The sequence below is a fragment of the Parasteatoda tepidariorum genome, chromosome 9 (assembly GCF_982258835.1).
Source record: "Parasteatoda tepidariorum strain Cologne lab strain chromosome 9, Ptep-v5.0, whole genome shotgun sequence".
NCBI lineage: Eukaryota > Metazoa > Arthropoda > Arachnida > Araneae > Theridiidae > Parasteatoda > Parasteatoda tepidariorum.
Window position 1 is genome coordinate 15430969 of NC_141763.1, and position 18922 is coordinate 15449890.

Genomic DNA, 18922 nt, shown 5'->3' on the forward strand with positions numbered 1-18922 from the left:
CGTCGGTGAATAGTGACGTCACCGTCCGCGTTCGTAGGCTGCGAGTTTAGACGTGCACCTATGTGTCGCGCATGCGCATTAGTGTGATAGTCCCACTCCTTCCCTCGCCCCGTACCGTACTATGAAATTCTTATTCATTCCGTGTCTGATAAGAGTTAAGGAAGTTCCTCTAAGAAAGTGGAAAAATAAGCTGGAAATACAGTCGGCAATAAATTTAGTAAGTGGAATTTATCAGATTTAATTTGGATTATAAATTATTTTGATATTTCTTTTCTTTAAAGATTTTCTTAATGTAATTAATATTCTATAGTAATGTAACAAAATATATTGAACCTTAATTTTTTTTTCGTAACGCACGTGTATAATAGGCTTTTTCTTATTCTACTATTTTTATTTTATTAAAATTAAAATAAAACTGGTATTAATGTTAATTTGAAATATATTACTTTTGTGTTTGAAATTGACATTAATTTTTGATATTGAAATGTGAGAAGTATTAATTCAATTTATCGAGTGTGATTTTTTACATATCTAAGCGGAATTTTAATCACTTTAACATCGTTGGTGTTATAATGAATTTTATTTCTCAATTCTTTTTTAGATTATAAAATTTATTTTTAATATTTTTATTGATTTTAATTTATCCTGAGCATAGATATCTCTTTTAATCCATGTATTAGTGTTACATGCAGGGACAACAGCCGAAATTTTCACAAAATAGGAAGATTTCTAAAATAATGATTATGATTTGATGTAATTAAATAAATTTTGATGAATATTAATTTAAATTAAAAATTATCTATTTACCTACATAACCAATATAAATTTTAAAAACAGTGGTTTAAAATAAAATTGCTGTAAAGATCAAAAATTCTTTAACTAGGACAGATATTTTACTTTTAAAGAGACTTTAACAATACTAATATAATTTAATAATATGATAATTGAAATAAGAAAGTTCATCAAAAATTTGTTTCTGCCAAATTTGCATTTTATAAATAAAATATTCTTATATTAGAAACTATTATTTTATAATATTAAAAATACATTCATTTCATAAATAATTTTTTTCAACAGTTATTTTGGCAACGAAATTCTTTATGTTAAAGAAATTTAGATTTTATTAATGTTCTATCATTTATTGAATTTTACAATTATTATTTACCCTGTGGCAGAGTTTTTTCTGAGTTTCTGCAAAATACTTCTAATAACAGATATACAAATTACGTAGTAAAAACGTTGTGTTTAAAAATAAATAAAACGTTGTGTCGTAAAAATAAATTATAACATTTTCGACTAATAAGCTGAAATTTATTTTTCTAATAAATCATTAAAAACAACAAACTAGAACAATTCTATGTTATTTTACATTTTAATACATAGATTTTTGAAGTTGCTCACTGTAATTAATATAAAGATTTTTCAAAATAATCGAAATTAATTTATAAAAAAAGTACGATACCCCAATTTTTGAAAGAAAAGGCATTTATTGATTTTAATTAAAACTTACAACATAACAACAGATTGAGACAAGTATACTTTACAAAATTTTATCACTAACCCTGGGAGGTTTTTCCTCTCCATGCAATGCTAATGCGGATTTTAATTAACTATAACTACGTTAATTAAAGTTTACAGTGCAGAAATTTCTACTCAGAAAACTCTTCTCCATGAATGGCAAAAGAGGGTCAGGGAAGAGAAATTAAAATAACACATTGATTACATACTTTGTTCTATCAACATAAAAGAGCGAAAAATTGTGAATAAAAATTACATTACACACTTTTAATATGAATTCGAAAAATTTCTGGTTATTAAATACATAAGATATTGCATAATCACTAGTTTTAATATATATTTTTTGAATATTGCGAAAAAAAGTTTTAAAAAGTGTTTTAATTAGGAATTACAGATTAATGTTAAAGCAATAAAAAAAGACTAATAGTTTCAAAATTTAGTGAATCAACTAAGGAATCAGATCTGAAAACATCAAAACCAGTTTGACTGTGAGAAGTAACAAAGAGAAGCTTAGCTCTAAGTATTACAACTTATTTTTATTTTTTAATTTATCGTGATGAAATTTCGTGGTGTTTAGAATAATCACATTTCTCATTCTTTCTATTTCATCTGGCAATCAAACTGGTTTCAATATTTTCAGTGTCGCGTTCCTAAGCAGCGGTTCATTATATTTTGATACCGTTTGTATTTTTCTCTCGTGAATATTAATTATGACCACTGATGTTATTTTACTTCCTTTTTTTTAATGAATTTTACAATACATGCGTATTTTTTCATATTTTATACTTAGTGTCATAATATTTAGTGTTGTGTATGTTCAGTCCGCAAGAAAAAAAAGATATCACCCCGAATAACTTTCGTTCTAATGATCGGATTTTCACGAACTAAGTGTCAATCTTAATGATTTCTGGGGGTGACCTCAAATATGCTAATTAATTAGTGCTAACTATTAATCAAGTTACAAAATCAGACACAAAACGTACTTTCTATGAATAAACATATATTTTTCTTTACGTATTTGGAATCTAGACACTTGAATTAGGGGGGGGTAGACAAAATTTTAAAAAAATTGGGTCGTAAATTGGGTTGCAATTAAGGTTTATATATTTGGCGATAGTCCAGAAAACCGCCAAAAAAAGTCGCCTGCGCATATGAATATTTTAAGATAACCCATTGTCTCATTCAAAAGAGGAACGCTTAAGTTTACTACGTTGCTAGGCAACCAATCTCTGACTGTAAAAAAATTGAAATAATGTTTTGTGATTGCTCAGAGAGGTTTAATTAATAGTTAATAGAAAACATCTCGAAGTTTCTAGGCAATAGACAATTTTTAAGTTGATTTATGTTCGAAAAGCAAAAAAAAAAATAATAATAATAATAATAATCTCCTTTGAAAAGAAAATTTGAATCGATTTATAAATTATTTATGATTTTCTAAGTTTTTAGAATTTAAATACATGAACTTTTTATCTGATATTATTTAGATTATCTTATTTTTGCTATGTTTATTCGAGGATTTCATACTAAAATCAAATTAACATAACTTATAATAGCTATATACAAAATTTTAGGGATAATCATTTTTACAGCTTTAATCGAGTCTTCTAGGCATGAAAGTTTGAAGACAAAAAAGTGCTTGAAAAATAAAATGTAGATTGTATCGTAATTCTAATGCACATTCACAAGGTTTTCTATAATTTACGATATTTCTTTTTTCTATAACTCAAGGAATTGCTGAATGTTTAGTGGCATTTTAAAAACATTGAAATATGTTTAGTTTAAGAATAAGATATTGAAATAATATGTTGCATATTGTATGATTCATTGTTTAAAATATCGCTTCATTATGCTAGGTATTTACGTTACATGGTTTTCTTTGGATAAAGATGATTAGCAAATAGCATCCTCATGTTTCGATACATTCTGAAACTTACGCTTGCAAATTCACCATAAAATGTCGCACAGCATATTCTTTAATTACGATAAGCTACATTTACCACCAAATACTGCTACTATGACTATTTTTGTTTTCCTAATATATATAATATATATCTGATATGACACTCTCTTTTTAAACAGAGCTCGTAAGATACTGAAATAGGGGCACGAAAACTTGAAAGATTTTTTTTTTCTTAATGCCCGCCTGTGTTAACATCCCTCAATTCAAGCATCTACAGGGCGACAGATATCTGTGTGGCCTAAGGATTCCTAACGAGCATCAAACATTCTCAAAATTAAGTGTTCATTCACTGGAAAATTTATTCAATGTAAGAACTGTTCCATCACTTGGTTATCTTACTACTTATTATTTCAACCACCAAAAGCTTAAAACAATATTATGAAAGTTATCTAAATTTTTTTTACATAATTTGCATTTAATAACAAATATGTCGACACCATCATTTAGCTAAAATTAGAAGTTTTGAAATTTTTATGATTTTTTTTAAAGGCAAGCTGAGCTTAAGTATTCCTTCACTGGTTAGTTTATCCTATAAGATGTTGAGAAATTTGCGATGTTGTGAGAGATGCTTAAAAATGTTGACTACGTATTTTTATTAATATTTATAAAATATATATTCAAGAAATTGATGAATATTTTATTCCAAATTTATTCATGCGTATGTGTATCATTGAAATTGTATCAGTTATTGAGAAAAGAAAACTAAAAAATTAAAAATAATCACATTAAAGAAGCACAATCTGTTGTATTATCATATTTTATCAGAAGCATGCTTTTATAAAACTCCACATTCGCTGAATAAAATGTTTTTTATTCAATAAAATGTTTTATTCAAATTTCTTTACTAAATTGCAAATAGATTTTTAGACGACTGAAAAAGAAACATCGTATTTTATAGCTTAAAAAAAAAAAATGGAAAGATTAGCAAACGATTATTAGCCAAAAAAATATGAATGAAATTTTACGCTATGCGCGCGAAGTCAAGTTCCTCGCAAGTTTATCACATTTTAATATCAATCGCTCCATTTAATTATTTCTTCAATGTCGCCAAATTATTTTTTTAAAAATAATTAATTTTAATTTTTCTCAGCTTCTAATAAATAAAAACAGTTGAAACTTTAGATTTTTCAATTGAAAAATAAGTAGATTAATATAGTTTAAAAAAAATCCATACCTTATAATTCAAAAATTTTTCATCCTCAATTTAATTAAATAATAAAAAATAATTAACAATCATAAAAAATTATTTTTTCATGAAATTATCTTTGGGTAAATGAGTTTTATGACGGGGTGAAATTTTCTTTGAATTGCTATATTAGGTTTAAAAATATGACTAAAAAGTGAAATTGACATTAAGGGGTGCATTCTCCAGACTAAACTATGGCGACCATATTTTCCAGATTGCGGCTACCCCCTATATTTTTAAGGTTGAGAATCCAAATATGCAAAAAAAAATATATGTTTATTCGGAGAAAGTATGTTTTTGTGTCTGATTTCGTAACTTAGTTCGTGAAAATCTGATCATTAGAACGAAAGTTATTCAGGGTGATATCTTTTTTTTTTTTGCTGACTGTACATTAAAGCCCTAAACACAAGGCTAAGTGCTTGTTGATGTTTGGATGATGTGCGCTCTTGTGTACTAGCTATTTTTTTCCTTACTGTGGAAAAATAAACTATCCCAGCTATTGGAGTAATTAAAACTATTTATGGATGGGAAAAATTGCAGCCTTTTAAATTTTTATAATGTAAATGTTTTTTTAAACCTACAAATAAGTGTACGATATATATATATATATATATATATATATATATATATATATATATATATATATTTTATTTATTTTTTTTTTTTTTAAAGAGGAAAACTGCAGTTTTGTGATGCTTTCTAGTATATTGGAAGATCTTTACGTCATTGTCACGATTTTAATTAATCTTACTTTATTCAGAAGCAAATTTTTTTTAATTCTGAAACATCTTTAAAAAACAAGAAAAAAAGTTTTAAGAAAAAGGGGGAATAATGTATTACAAAAAGTAATAAAGATTAAAAAAAATTGACCTACATTTTCGTGGATAGGAAAGATTGAAAAAATTATTAGTATTTTTTTTCAATTGATCACTCCGATTCTTAAACAAGAAAAATTGATTCAAAGTATGACAAGCCAGCCATAGACTTTACATGTTAAAAGTAGAATTGAGGAGTCTGCTTGGTTCAACACTTTTCTCCCGGCAACCACGATTGTGGATCCGACTTTCTGATCATTTGAGCTCTTCCTGTGTTCTTTGTTCGCCAAGATCCATAGTATACTAACTACCGAGAAAAAGATCGACGGCGAAGTTACTCGAATCATTCTTCAAAAACGGGATACTAAATGCTTTGTTTCAAGATTTGATAGTTGTAATAAAAATTGTGGGATTAAAAATATCAGATTTTAAAAACTAAGTGGAAATCTATAGCAATAATTGCAACAAAAAAATAATCGATAGAATCGTGACGATAAAAATTAAAATTACAATGCGCGATTAAAATTTCCCATGTTTTCAGAGTTATAATAGGATATTAAAAAACCCCGAGAAAATTAATAACAATTATCGCTGAAAACCTGATCGAAAATATGACATGGTATGAATTATTATGAATTATATTAAATATGAAATTATTGATATTATTAGCATAAATTCAACACGTGAAATAATAATTATTTAAATGCGCGATTCAAATTTCACGTGTAGAAATAATGTGAAGCGATAAATAACTATGCCGAAAAATTGGGAAAAAAAATAAATAAATAATATAAAATAAATTTACAAAATACGACGAAATTGTCACATTAAAAATAATAAAACAAATTAGTTTAAGTTTTGCGATAGGTGATTCAAGCTTTTTTCAATTGTATAAAAGAACATCGGGATTTTTTTTTTTAAACACGGAAAATTCCTAGAACAATTCTCTTGAATCAGTTCTCTTGAATCAGCGATTTGAACTTTTAGCGTGCCGTAATAATATTTGTCAAAAAGAAATTCTCGAAAGCTTTAATTAAAAATAATTTAATTAAAAATAAAAAAAAACACGCATACATTCGTAGCAATTATTTCCGAAAAAAAGAATTATCACCATACTACGTATATTTCGATGGAATTAGCACACTTATTAATTATTTTGCAAAAAAACTGAAATTGTAGCGAAATCAAAAAATGTTATCAATAAATGTACTATATAGAGATTTTTATTTAGTCAATCAAACGTTTATTTAAATGTACAATATAGAGTTTTTTTTTTAAAAAAAAGAACGTGATTTCTAGAGCAAACTATCTTATCTATTCAATTTTTTTTTTATTTTTAATATTATCGAATTTAGATTCTAGCTGGAGGTAGTCATTATTGAATTTTTTTCTCTCAAATAAGAATAGAAAAATCAGGAGCATTTCTTCCGCCTATGATGAGTGAGAAAAGCATCTTTTGAAACTAGTTCAACAAAGTAAAAAAAAAAAAAGATTCTTTTTAACTTTTTTTTTCATATTAACAAATGAAAATGGAAAATCGCGAGTATTTCTTTTCCCTTTTATGCGCCAGAAAGACGTCGTTTGAAAATAATTCTGGATGAGGAAAAAAATCGTTCGGAAATATCTGGAGAAACGGAAAAAAAATTTTTACTTCATTATTCTTAATTTTTGATTATTGTCAGATGAGAAGAGAAAAATCACGAACATTTCTTTCCGATTAAAAATAAGGCATCTTTTGAGATAAATCAGAGGAGAGGGGGAAAAAAAGAGATTTTTTTTTACTTTATTTTTCATATTAACAAATGAAAATGGAAAAATCGCGAGCATTTCTTTTCCCTTTTATGCACCAGAAAGAGTATTAATAAATAATAACAATTAATAATGACAATTAGAGTATTAATAAATTATTCAAAAATAAGCAAATTTTTAGTTTAGAAGGTGAAAACAAAATTTGATTTGTTTAAAAAGGTAATTATGCTCCATCCTTCGATCATGAGACTATTTAATATCTGTTCCTAAGGATCAGAATTCTTTTTCATTTTACTTTAAAGTAAAAATGATATATTTAAAACTTTCATGTGATATCCTGCAGTTTTAAATACCAAAAAGATGACTGAAATTGCCAATTCGAAAAACAATTAATACTTTTGAACATGAATTTAAATAACTCCATACCTTTTCTTTTTTCTGCTATCTCATTTTATATTATCGCAGTATTTAGAGCAGACAGTTGCTTGTGGGTGTGGATGATATAAGTAAAAGAATCATACAAAAAAGAAAAAAAAAATCAGTTAATGCCCTCAATATTATATTTTTAAACTTCTCGCAAAAATGTAGTAAAAAAATAATAAAAATGTCGCAAATAAATTAATATTTAGTCAAAACGAAACGAAAATGATATCGAAATATACTGATTCACTAGTGGCTAAGGTAGGATGAAAGACTTCGAAACCAATCAATTTGATTGAATAGTAAAACTAGAAGGTGTTTCTAAAATTCAGAAAAACAATCAGGCTTCAATTTTTTTTGTCACAAAATTTATCTGGGGCTATTCGTTAGATTTCAATATGGGTAATGTTTTTTCTTTGATTAAATATTAACAAATATTTATCTTTTAAAACCTTTCATTGTATAATAATCTTATAATAATTATTCTATAATTGTAATTCTAAAACTAATTGATACTTGATATAAAGTTTAAGTGTGTTCCATTGATATATTAAATGTCTTCTATCGGCGAAACCCCGACATTACGATTAAAGTTTATTAAGGTAATTATGAATATTATAACCTAAAAACAGACTATTTTTAAAATATTTAATTAGAGAAATGTAGATTTTTCATCGTTTTATCATTATCAATCTTAAAAAAGGTTTTATATCAGACAGTTAAATTTGCATCTAGTCTAGTTTCGAATTTATTTTTGGCGCATATACATAGGCTGAAAATGAATAAGATGAGTCAAATTATGGTTTACTTCTAAATGAACTGAAGATACTTGTTATAAATGTTAAAAATGGTAATTTGGAAAGCATTTTTCAAGAATGCCAAATATCCAATGAATTTAATAAATTTTTAAAAAAAAATTTTTAAAAATATCCACAAGGCAGGTGTGTATATTTGGGGCTGATGATTATGAAATCTAACACAAAGCTGTGAGATCGTGGGTTCTATTCCAGCTGATGACAGTTTTTAATTATTATTTCTTAATACTGAAAAATGTTTTTCGTATTTTTATTTAAGTATGCATGTTAATAACTAATAATTTAACAATTATTTAAAAACTAGAAGGCTCCTCTCCCTGTTTATTTTGCTCACTAACCCTCGTGGTTACTTCTGCAATCATTGCAGGTTAAGAGGAAAAACGGTTTATTTCCATTTTTATTCTACAAAAATTACGATTGAATTGCCATTTACATTTTGAAGATAATTAAATTTAGGCAAATCATTAAAATTAGTACCTATCTATTAAAATGAAAATTTTCCAATTTTATTGAAAAATTGGTACCAATCTATAAAAATGAAAATTTTCCAATTTTATTTCCCATTTTTTCCAATGAAAATTGGTACCTGCCGCAGAGTTATTACTAATAAAGATGAACTCAAGGGATAGTGCATTCTCCTCCGAATGAGGTGCACCGAGTTCGAATCCCCGTGATGGCTGATCGATATGAATTCCACACTCGGCTTTTACCGAATACAGTGCTGACGTGAAATATCCTCAGTGGTAGGCGGATCATGGGTTAGAGTCCCTTTGCCGTCAGGCTAACCGTGGGAGGTACTCGTGTTCTTCCTTTCTATGTAACACAAAAATGGGTTAGTTCCATCAAAACGTCCTCCACGAAGGCAAAAATTTCTTCCAATACTCGATCCTGGAGTTCTCTTGTCTCATGGATTGGGTTCAAAATTATTCTGAGTTAAACATTAGTAGTAGTAAACTCGAAATCGAGTGGGCTGCTCAATGACTGATATAAAATAAACTAATAATTTGGCCACGATAGCTTGATTAATGGTAGGGCTATGGAATCGTGTTCGTGAGAATGGGTAATCGAATTGAGCCGGTCGAATAATACCCAAATATAAAATGGTGACTGGTGCATGTTAAATCTGTCGTGGTCATAAACTCCTCCAAGTTCACATAACAATTCAATACCTCAGGGTACTGATCCAGGAGTTTCCTTGTCTTCTGGATTGGTTTTAAAATTTCAAGCCTAAGTAATTAAACATTGGCTCAAAATTGAGTCAGTTTTCAACGGCGATTATAAAAAAAAAAAGAAAAAAAAAACTAATAATCAAATTGTATGTTCTTGTATTCTTTCTAACTTCTTGCATATTTTCTACACACCTTTATAGTTTAATGTTTTCTAAGTCTTTTACAGATTTTGAGCTGCAAAGCAAAATGTTTTATAGGAAATTGATTTTGACGATGTGTTAGAAGATTCGCCTCTCAAAAAGCGCGAAAAGTATTTTTACCTTAAATTTTCGATAAAAATAATGTATATAAGCTTTTATAATTAATTTACATGTTTTTTACTAATAATTTTTAAAAATCATTCAAAATTGAATTTTTTTTCTCTAAATTTACTCATAAAGGGCCCCCAGATAATGACAGGCCCAGGGCCCCTATAAACATAAAAACGGCTCTGTCAAGTCGAGTTCATATTCTGCTATCAAATGCTGAATTGCAGAATAAATATCATTTGCTGTTGTAGTAACTGTCAATGGAACGCATTTTAATGGTTCTTCAGTTATTTCAAAGTTACTGTTAATATCTCGTATTAAAACAGCAAGTTGAGCTGTATCAACAGTATCAGTGCTCTCGTCAACAGCCAGCGCAAAGTTTATAAATTCCTTAATTTTCTCCTTCAGTTTGAAGAACCAAATTTTGAGATAAATAATTTATTCTTGAAGCAACGGTGTTTCTTGACAGCGAAATATTTTGAATTATTGATTTTTGAAATGGAAATGAAACATCGGCAACTTTCAACATACAGTCTTTAATAAAATCACCATCAGTGAAAGGTTTTGATCTCTTCGCAATTTCTAATGCAATAACAAAACTTGATTTCAGGGCATCTTCGCTCTCAGTATTAGCTTTGGTAAACATCGATTGTTGACACTGAGGTTTAGATTTTAAAGATGACAATGTGTCCATTCTAATTTTTTCAGTGTAACAAGGGAATTTTGATATATGATTCGTAACATAGTGCGTCTTCAAGTTAAACTCCTTACAAACAGCAACTGTTTGATTGCAAATCAAACACATTGGTTTACTTTTCTGTTCTATGAAAAAAATATGCAATTTCCCATTTAGACTGAAAAACTCTACACTCACTATCAACTTTACGTTTTTGTTGCATTATGGCAAAATCATAACAACAATGGAACTCGATACAACAATTATGGATATAGCACGACACAAACAAATGCAAAATACCTTCACAATCACTACTTTGCAGTTGAACTAAAATCCTTCGATTACTCTACTCAACTGACTCACGTCACGCCGACGCAACGCACTCCTTTTATATCGATAAGGCGTTACTTTCTATCTCTCTCGCTTGTCTAGGCACGCGCTGCCCTTGAAATTATTTATAAATGTAGTGCGCGCGTTTTAAATATTCCGTAGAGAAATCGAATGAAGTCTAAAAGCTCTAAAAAACATGATGCTTCTTTCTGTGACACAGAGCGATCGCGAAGCGTATCTTTGCTCTAAACGATGTTTCAAGCGCGAATGCTCATTTCTCTTCACTCTAGAGCTAATAGAATAGACCGAAGAGAGGCCGGGATAGCCTGGTCGGTAGGGCGCTGGACCCGTGTCCAAGAAGTCGAGGGTTCGATCCTCGCCGGCCGAAGACTCTCCGTGTCAAAGTCCTCCATGTTCCCATAACAAATCAAAACCTCTGGGGGTACTGATCCAGGAGTTTCCTTGTCTTCAGGATTGGTTCAAAATTACAAGGCTTCGGAGTTGAACATAAGTAGTCGTAAACCCATGAAATTGGGTCGGCTGTTCACCGACGGTTATAAAATAAAATAAAATAGACCGAAGAAAGAAGTCTACTTTTCTCTCGCCGAAACCAGTCTTAATGATGGACCTCGCATCCAGGGCTAAAGAGAAGAAGGGCTGGTTCACTCCTTCGAAGAAACTCTCGCAGTGCCAAACCCCCGATTTTCGTCTGTGACATCACGGCGGCGCAAATCTCGCACTTTTACTTCATGAACGGAACGTTTGGATTAATTAGCTCTAACTAATATTGGAGCATTCCTTTTGACATATTCCAAGACATTCGTTGTTTCCTATAATGATTTACCTCAGATTTTTTAAGTGGATTACAAAAGTTTAAAATTATTAACAAAATGTAAAATATTAACTTACTTTTCAAAATCATATAAAGCTTGTAAATAATTAAATCAAAGTAAAAGCAATTGTTTCTGACTTAGGAGGATGTGGGACACTTTGGAAGAATTTCCAAATAACAATTGAATCTGTTCATTTTTTAAATCTTATCGGACTATCGTCAAAAATTTTTGTTTTTGCTGATATGCCTCAGTACGTAAAGTTACTGTGGAATCATTTATTGGACTCTGAAATAATTTTAGATAATGAATCTTTTATCCACTCTGGAACTGTTGAAGAAGTATTAAGGAAAGATACCGGAGAAACAAAATTGTACCACAAACTTAAAGAGTCATATCTATTAGTTAAAAGTAATTATAGCCGGAAAGTTATACAGCAAAGGTGTTATTCTCTGCCACGATATAGCAAAAGTATTACTAAAGTTTACAGGAAACAAGAAAGCACATGATTTTTTTAAATTAATCGATGATTTTTTTGATTTGATGAACAGTAACAGCTTAGTGTCCCCTCCAGCAAAAAGTATGAAATCTGCTTTCGGAAATTTAGGTTTTATTCAATTTCATTTCAATCACTTGTTCTAAATGAAGTCAGAGAAGTTGTAAGCAAAATGGGAGTGCGCGGTAACAAATGTCTACTTTCAAAAAGCAATTATTATCTCTACATCTTCATTATTAGAAGATTTGAAATCCGTCAGAGTAGGATACATTTTAACTACTAGATTAACTCAAGATGCTCTGGAGAGTTTGTTTAGCCAAATAAGAGGTCGTGGCGGATGTAATGACCATCCTAGTCCTATCGAAGTAATTAAAAGATATAAACACTTGTTAATTGCAAATAAGCTATCGAATCTTTCGTCAAAAGTATGCACAGAAATAAAAAAATCAGAAATAGATTGTTATTTGACTGAGGAATTGTTAGAAAAAGCGGTTAAAAGATAAATAAATAAATATATATATATATATATATATATATATATATATATATATATATATATATATATATATATATATATATATATATATATATATATATATATATATATATATATATATATATATATAGTTTCCGAAAAGAATGATATTCCAGACAACGTTGAAGATATAATGCATAACTTAACTAACTCCATTCCTATGTCTTTGGATATTGATCTTAATTTGGGAAACAAGATGATCAATTCCCAAGAAAAAGCATTAAATTATATTGCTGGTTACATAGCATTTCTCCTTAAAAATCTAGTATTAATGTACTACTATGTATAGAGATTAAAATTTATCATGAGAATAGATATTTCTTTTAATGCATGCAGGAGCGTAACAACTCAATTTAGTGACCATAGTTAGATAATATAGGCGCAAGTCGTGCGCGGATACATTGATGGTGATTATCCAATTTTGGAGACACTTTTTAAAACTTTTTTTTTTGTAATATGATAAAAAGTATCCCAGGGTAAAAAAAAAAATTACAGTGGGGGGGGGGAGAAAATACCATTGGTAGCAAGGTAGAAGAAAGTCTGTATTAAGTTGTATGCAGGCTGCTTCCAAAGAGAGACACAGCTGACACTTTATCCCAAAGAACCAAAGATTAGCGATACCATCGTTAGCGCCCTCGATGCGACTATCGCTTTACAATCAACGAGTTTAAAATGCAACGAAAATAGACGATTGCGGTGACAGTAGGAAATCATTTAATGTAATTTTGTTTGGAGCGAAATTATTATTACTTAATATGATAATTACTGTATATGTATGTAGGGGGAGATTTTCGTAATCTGTGGCAGAATAATCGCCAAGTATTGGCATCTTCCGGGCAGTGGCCCGCAAGAAAAAAAAAACATCACAAAAGGGGACGAACTCGAAAGGTGTATAACTATTAATATTAATCTTTCTCTAATGTTCTTAATGTGGAGATATTTCCGTATCTTGATCTGACGCGCCAACTACAATTGCCAAATAGATTTTAAATTTGCAAATCTTATAGATATGTAGATGTTTGCCGGAGGGTGGCTACAATTTAGCCTCTGCCAAGACTTGGCGATAATTTTGGCTCGGATCAGGATTTGGAAATCTCCCCATTTAATAAAATTATTCTATTATCACAAATATTATGAGCTTGCTGATACTTTTGGATTGTGTGCCCACATATATTTTGTCTTTATCTTACTGTTTAAGTTTGACTAATTCATACAATTGATTTCCCTAGTTAGAATGCAGTCTTTACAAGGTCGTGTGATGACACTTCAAGATATTGGTTCAGTAAAAATAAATAATAGAGATGATTTATATGATTTGCTGGAGGTGATGAATGAAAATTTTCAAGAGTGCACAATTCATCTATTACTATCAAATGGAGCAGATGTTGATGATGAACTTAATAGTATCCTCGATGAAGGTATTATAAACACCTGTACACTTTTATGTGCTGAAAACATGCTACCTGAGTTTGGGGCTAATGCTAATGACTGTGTAGGATTTTTAGACAAGATAATGCCTGTAGCGAAGCTTTTGATACAGTATATTCTCATCAAAAGAATATCAAATGCTGAACCAGAACCTAACTTGGCTGATTTTAGTACCTATTCTTCTTTGTTGAGTTTGAAACTTTATCACAATTTTCCATTTTATGACGAGTTGGTTGCATACAAACAGGGTTGCTTAAAAGAATTAAATGCAATGAAGGGAGAAGGGATAAGTGAAAATTATACTCTGTTTTCGTACATAAATGAGCAATGCTGTACTGCAAAAGTAAATGAAGATGATTTAAAGACATTTCTTACTAAAAAAGTTTTATCAAAATTTAATCAATACCCTTATTGTAAAGATCTTATCATTGCTTCTTTAAAAAAAAGTTGTATATTAGAGGAATTATGTAATGAGAAAATTTACACTTGGCAGCAGATATCTGATTGTTCTTTAGAAAAATATAAAGTGAATTTAAACAGTGATACAATTCAAGCATTGGCAACATATTTATCTGAAAGTGATATGATAAATCTCACTCTAGCCTACAGAGAATGTTATGAAGTTTCTTTGGAATCAACAGAAGTTCTTAATGGCATGTAGAAGGTTCCTGGAGAGTCAAACGGAGAACTCCCCCTGGCATCTAGCCAATAAAGGTTCCATCAATTTACAAAATTAAACGTCAATAAAACTTCGAGCATTTAAAAGATATGTAAGAACTTTCTGTCTTTGCATAGGTTTAATTGTTTATGTTTTAAGTCTTTATTTTTTTCCAACCTCTCTGTAAACTGTTTAGGGATGATTACTGTGGGTGTACTATCAAGTATTTGGAAACTATTGACTTTGTCGTAGTGTTTTTTACCGAAAATTGCATTTTCGTGAGAATGTAACCAATAAATTTTGCTTCGATTTTTAAATCAATTTTTGAAAATTTCTGCCCCATACTTTTCAATTTCTATGATGAGAGGTCAACAGAATGCGAATGGTGGTAATAACACAAATAATAAGACAATAAAAATTCATTATATTGTGTAGAAATATTTCTACTATTCATTCAGCTGGTATTAGATATGACTTATAAAAATCACTCACTCTAGCCTACAGATATGGTTATGAAGCTTCTTTGGAATTAACAAAAGGTAAATTGTGAAAAACATAATTTAGAACACCATACCAAACTTCAAAGAGTTTCTTAGGGTATGCAGAAAGTTCTTGGAGATCTACCAAATAAAGGCTAATCCAATTGACAAAATGGAATGTCAATAAAACATTAAATTTGTTATTATTTAAGATTTTATTAAGAAATTAGTAAGTAGAAATTAGTAGCTAAGAATTAATAAAGGAAATTCTAGAACGTTAAAATATGAAAATAAATATATTCTTCAAAATTAAATTTCCTTTACATTTAAAACAAAATTAGGATATTATTTTGGAAATATTTTCAGGAACAATAATTTCTGCTCATATTTACATATAAATTGGATTTTGATTTTTATGAATCTATTTTCTACCATCTATTTTCTTTAAAATTTCATTTAGATTTTATTTCTGTTTTCTTTAGTAATTACATTCCTATTTCACCGAGCGTATACCCACCTTTTGTATGTCATTGATGCTGTATTCTAATCCCCGTATTCACCATTGACTCTGACCTAACGCTTAACTCCCAGTTCCAAAAACCCGGTTTGGAAACTTTGACCGAGAGATCAAAAGCGATTCCACCATTATTTTTTGACCGTAGTTTTCTTAACTGCGGGTTACTTGACCGGCAGTTACAGACGGTAGATTTATAGCCGTATTAACTGCGTTTGTTTTTAATTTTCGTTGCTATTTTTTTTAAAAAAATTTCTTTTAAGAAAAAGAAAAAAAGATTACATCGAGTAATTAAATTTGAATCTCTCTTTTTCTGGTCAAATAAAAAATATGTTTAGTTTCGTTTTCCTAACTGACTTGTATTGATGAGCAAAAGAATCCGAGTTTTATTATTATGGATATCATGAAGCCGCAAGCAACCATAGAAATGTAACTGAAATTCAATTAAAAATACTTTTATTTTACACTATGATCAAGGGGATTATGCTAATCATCATTATCATCTTTATTCGTGTAATTTTAATCTTTTTTATTCTTCCCCTTCATGACATATTATCGATAACTTAAACCATTGAGAAGAATTGTTTTTTTCTAAATTTTAAATGAAATCGTATATAATAAACTTCTTAGTACACATAAGCATAAATCAACACTCAGAAGTTATAAATGACGACTATTGTGCTGCCATCTGCCGATGATAGGAGAGAATCGACGTCGGTGATATGGTGAATAAGATAAAAAGTTTTTAGAAGGAAAATGTCATAATCGGAACAAATATTCCGAAACTTTAAAATTTTAAAAAAACTATGCCTTTAAAAATTTAATTATTTAGATAATTGTACATGGAAATATATCAGTTGTATAAATGCCCCATATGTCATAAAGTACTTTTATACTATATATATATTAAATATATTAAAAATTATATATATATTAAAAATTATAACTAAAGGCGGGCATTTTAATTTCATATAGTTTTAAGCAACAAATCTCTTCCAAATCCCAAGTAGCACGATTCACAAATGCGATATCGTAAAAACTTAGCTTTGAACATTGTGCAATATCGTAGCGAAATATTGTACTATATAAAAATGGACCCCTTTTATAACGTATATTCAATATTGCAAAACAATATTGTTCGATATTGTAGAAACGTTTGGGAACGTCGATCGACATCTCTCTGCGTTTACAAACGTTGTACTATGTCGACCGACATCGTCAACACGATATTCAAAAAACGAATGCTATGGGATGCAGATAATCGCCAAAATTACGTTATTTGAGGAAATAAAAATTTGTTTTTGAAAATATTCATGCCTGTTTGTAAGCTAGAAAAACCTAACAAAACCGTTCTAGCTTGTTTAAAATTAAATTATTTGTTATTACCAAAACTTGTAGAATTTTTTAATTATTATTTAATAAGTTTGGGTAGGCAGGTATATTTTACTATTATTCTAGAAAATGAGCTGGAAAGTAAATAGTTATGTTAAGATGTTTCTTCGCTTTTTCAAGGTACAAGCAGCCATTTATACTGTGAAATAATTTTAATATTTTAAGTGATTTGTGCAATAATTTTTACGGCATCTATATTTTACTATGTAGATTAAAATTACAATACGTTTAATTTAAAACGATAAACTTTTTTGCTGTGACATTTTAGTATTATATAATCTGTAATTTACTAAAATAGTATGTATGGAAAACAAAAGTCCTTATCCTCACAGCATCAGGTTCGATTTTAAGAAAACTGATTAAAAAGAAGAAGAAAAGCAATATTTACACTGATGTTGTCATAATAAAATAACAGGAGTCACTTCCTCAGATTTCTGACTTAAAAAGGGTAAGCATGGTACAATTAGCTGTGATCTAATTTACTTATAGCCTTTATCCATTAAAGTGTTGCCAAAATATCTATTAGGGCTTGAACGGTTGTCAAATGTGTTGAAATATAATTTTTATTAAATAGTAAAGAATAACATACTAATTTCTATAATTTATTGTATTCTTTAATACAATCAATTGTTTATAAAACAAAACTGTGTCAGTTGAGGCAAACTTAGTCTTCCTGCCTTCCCGGTCATTGGCGGTGGCAAGAACTTCACCAAATTTTTTAGCTTTTTCTAGTCAGCTAGTTTCTTTAAACAGTTTGAAGGTAGCAGCTGAAAAAAAATAAGACATGCACTGTGGTTAATTTTAATACTTTTAAATTGAAATACAAATAGTTATATTGAAAAATTACATGAACTAAAGTAGACATGAGCACAACGCAAATACTACTAACAGCCCTAGGCTGACAATTCTTTTGTATAGAATCAGAGTAGTTTTTATGTATCCGGAGCACCGGGCCTATTTTTATATGGGGGGCCTTTACAAGTAAATTAATAACATATGGAAAATATTATATTTTATAATATAATAGACGGAAAAAGTTTTTCGTTGAATAATTTTTAAAAATTATTTGGTCACTATTCGATGAGGTTATCCAGGTTCCAATCCCAGTATCGGCTGGGATTGGAACCCGGCTAGTCAATACAAATTCCACATCTAACATAAGGTTACCACAGTGCTGATTTAGATATAGTGAAGTATTTTGTAAAGGTACTGCTAAGTGGTAATAAACTTTTAATCTCATATCAAAATAAATAAATGAAGCTAAAAAAAAAATTTTTTTAAATTTATGTACTCATTGGAATTTTTTTTCACAAAATTTCTTTCATTCTAGAGATCTCTTTTCTAAATAAATTAGATATAACAAGATTGTTATATTTTAAGTAATAATAGTATTCATTTCCGGACTCATATGATAGAAATTAATGACTATCCTCTTAATATGTTATTTGAAGGACTATCCCCACCTTTCGTTGGCGGTAGACGAAACCTTCGTTAGGAGGGCTCTTTAATTCCAGAGATCTCTTTTCTAAATAAATAAGATAAAACAAGATTGTTATATTTTAAATAATAAAATTGTTCATTTCCGGTCTCATATGATAGAAATTAATTACTATCCTCTTAATATTTTTGAAAGACTATCCTCTT

General features: G+C 29.1%; 1 protein-coding gene across 2 annotated transcripts; it reads left to right on the forward strand.

Moving 5' to 3' along the window:
- The first annotated feature begins 76 nt into the window (after nt 1-76).
- On the forward strand, nt 77-15214 carry LOC147803332 (uncharacterized). Of its 2 annotated transcripts, none has more exons than XM_087150935.1 (2): nt 77-217; nt 14037-15214. In XM_087150935.1, exon 2 carries the CDS (start codon nt 14042-14044, stop codon nt 14894-14896), a length of 855 nt encoding a protein of 284 aa, XP_087007061.1. In that variant the 5' UTR covers nt 77-217; nt 14037-14041; the 3' UTR covers nt 14897-15214. The 2 variants fall into 2 exon arrangements, with proteins under 2 accessions (XP_087007061.1, XP_087007062.1); XM_087150936.1 differs by having other exon boundaries at nt 80-217; nt 14041-15214.
- The last annotated feature ends 3708 nt before the right edge of the window (nt 15215-18922 follow it).

Excerpts from the sequence above, each read along its gene's own strand:
- LOC147803332 (XM_087150935.1), top strand. The coding sequence starts at position 14,042 with ATGCAGTCTTTACAAGGTCGTGTGATGACACTTCAAGATATTGGTTCA.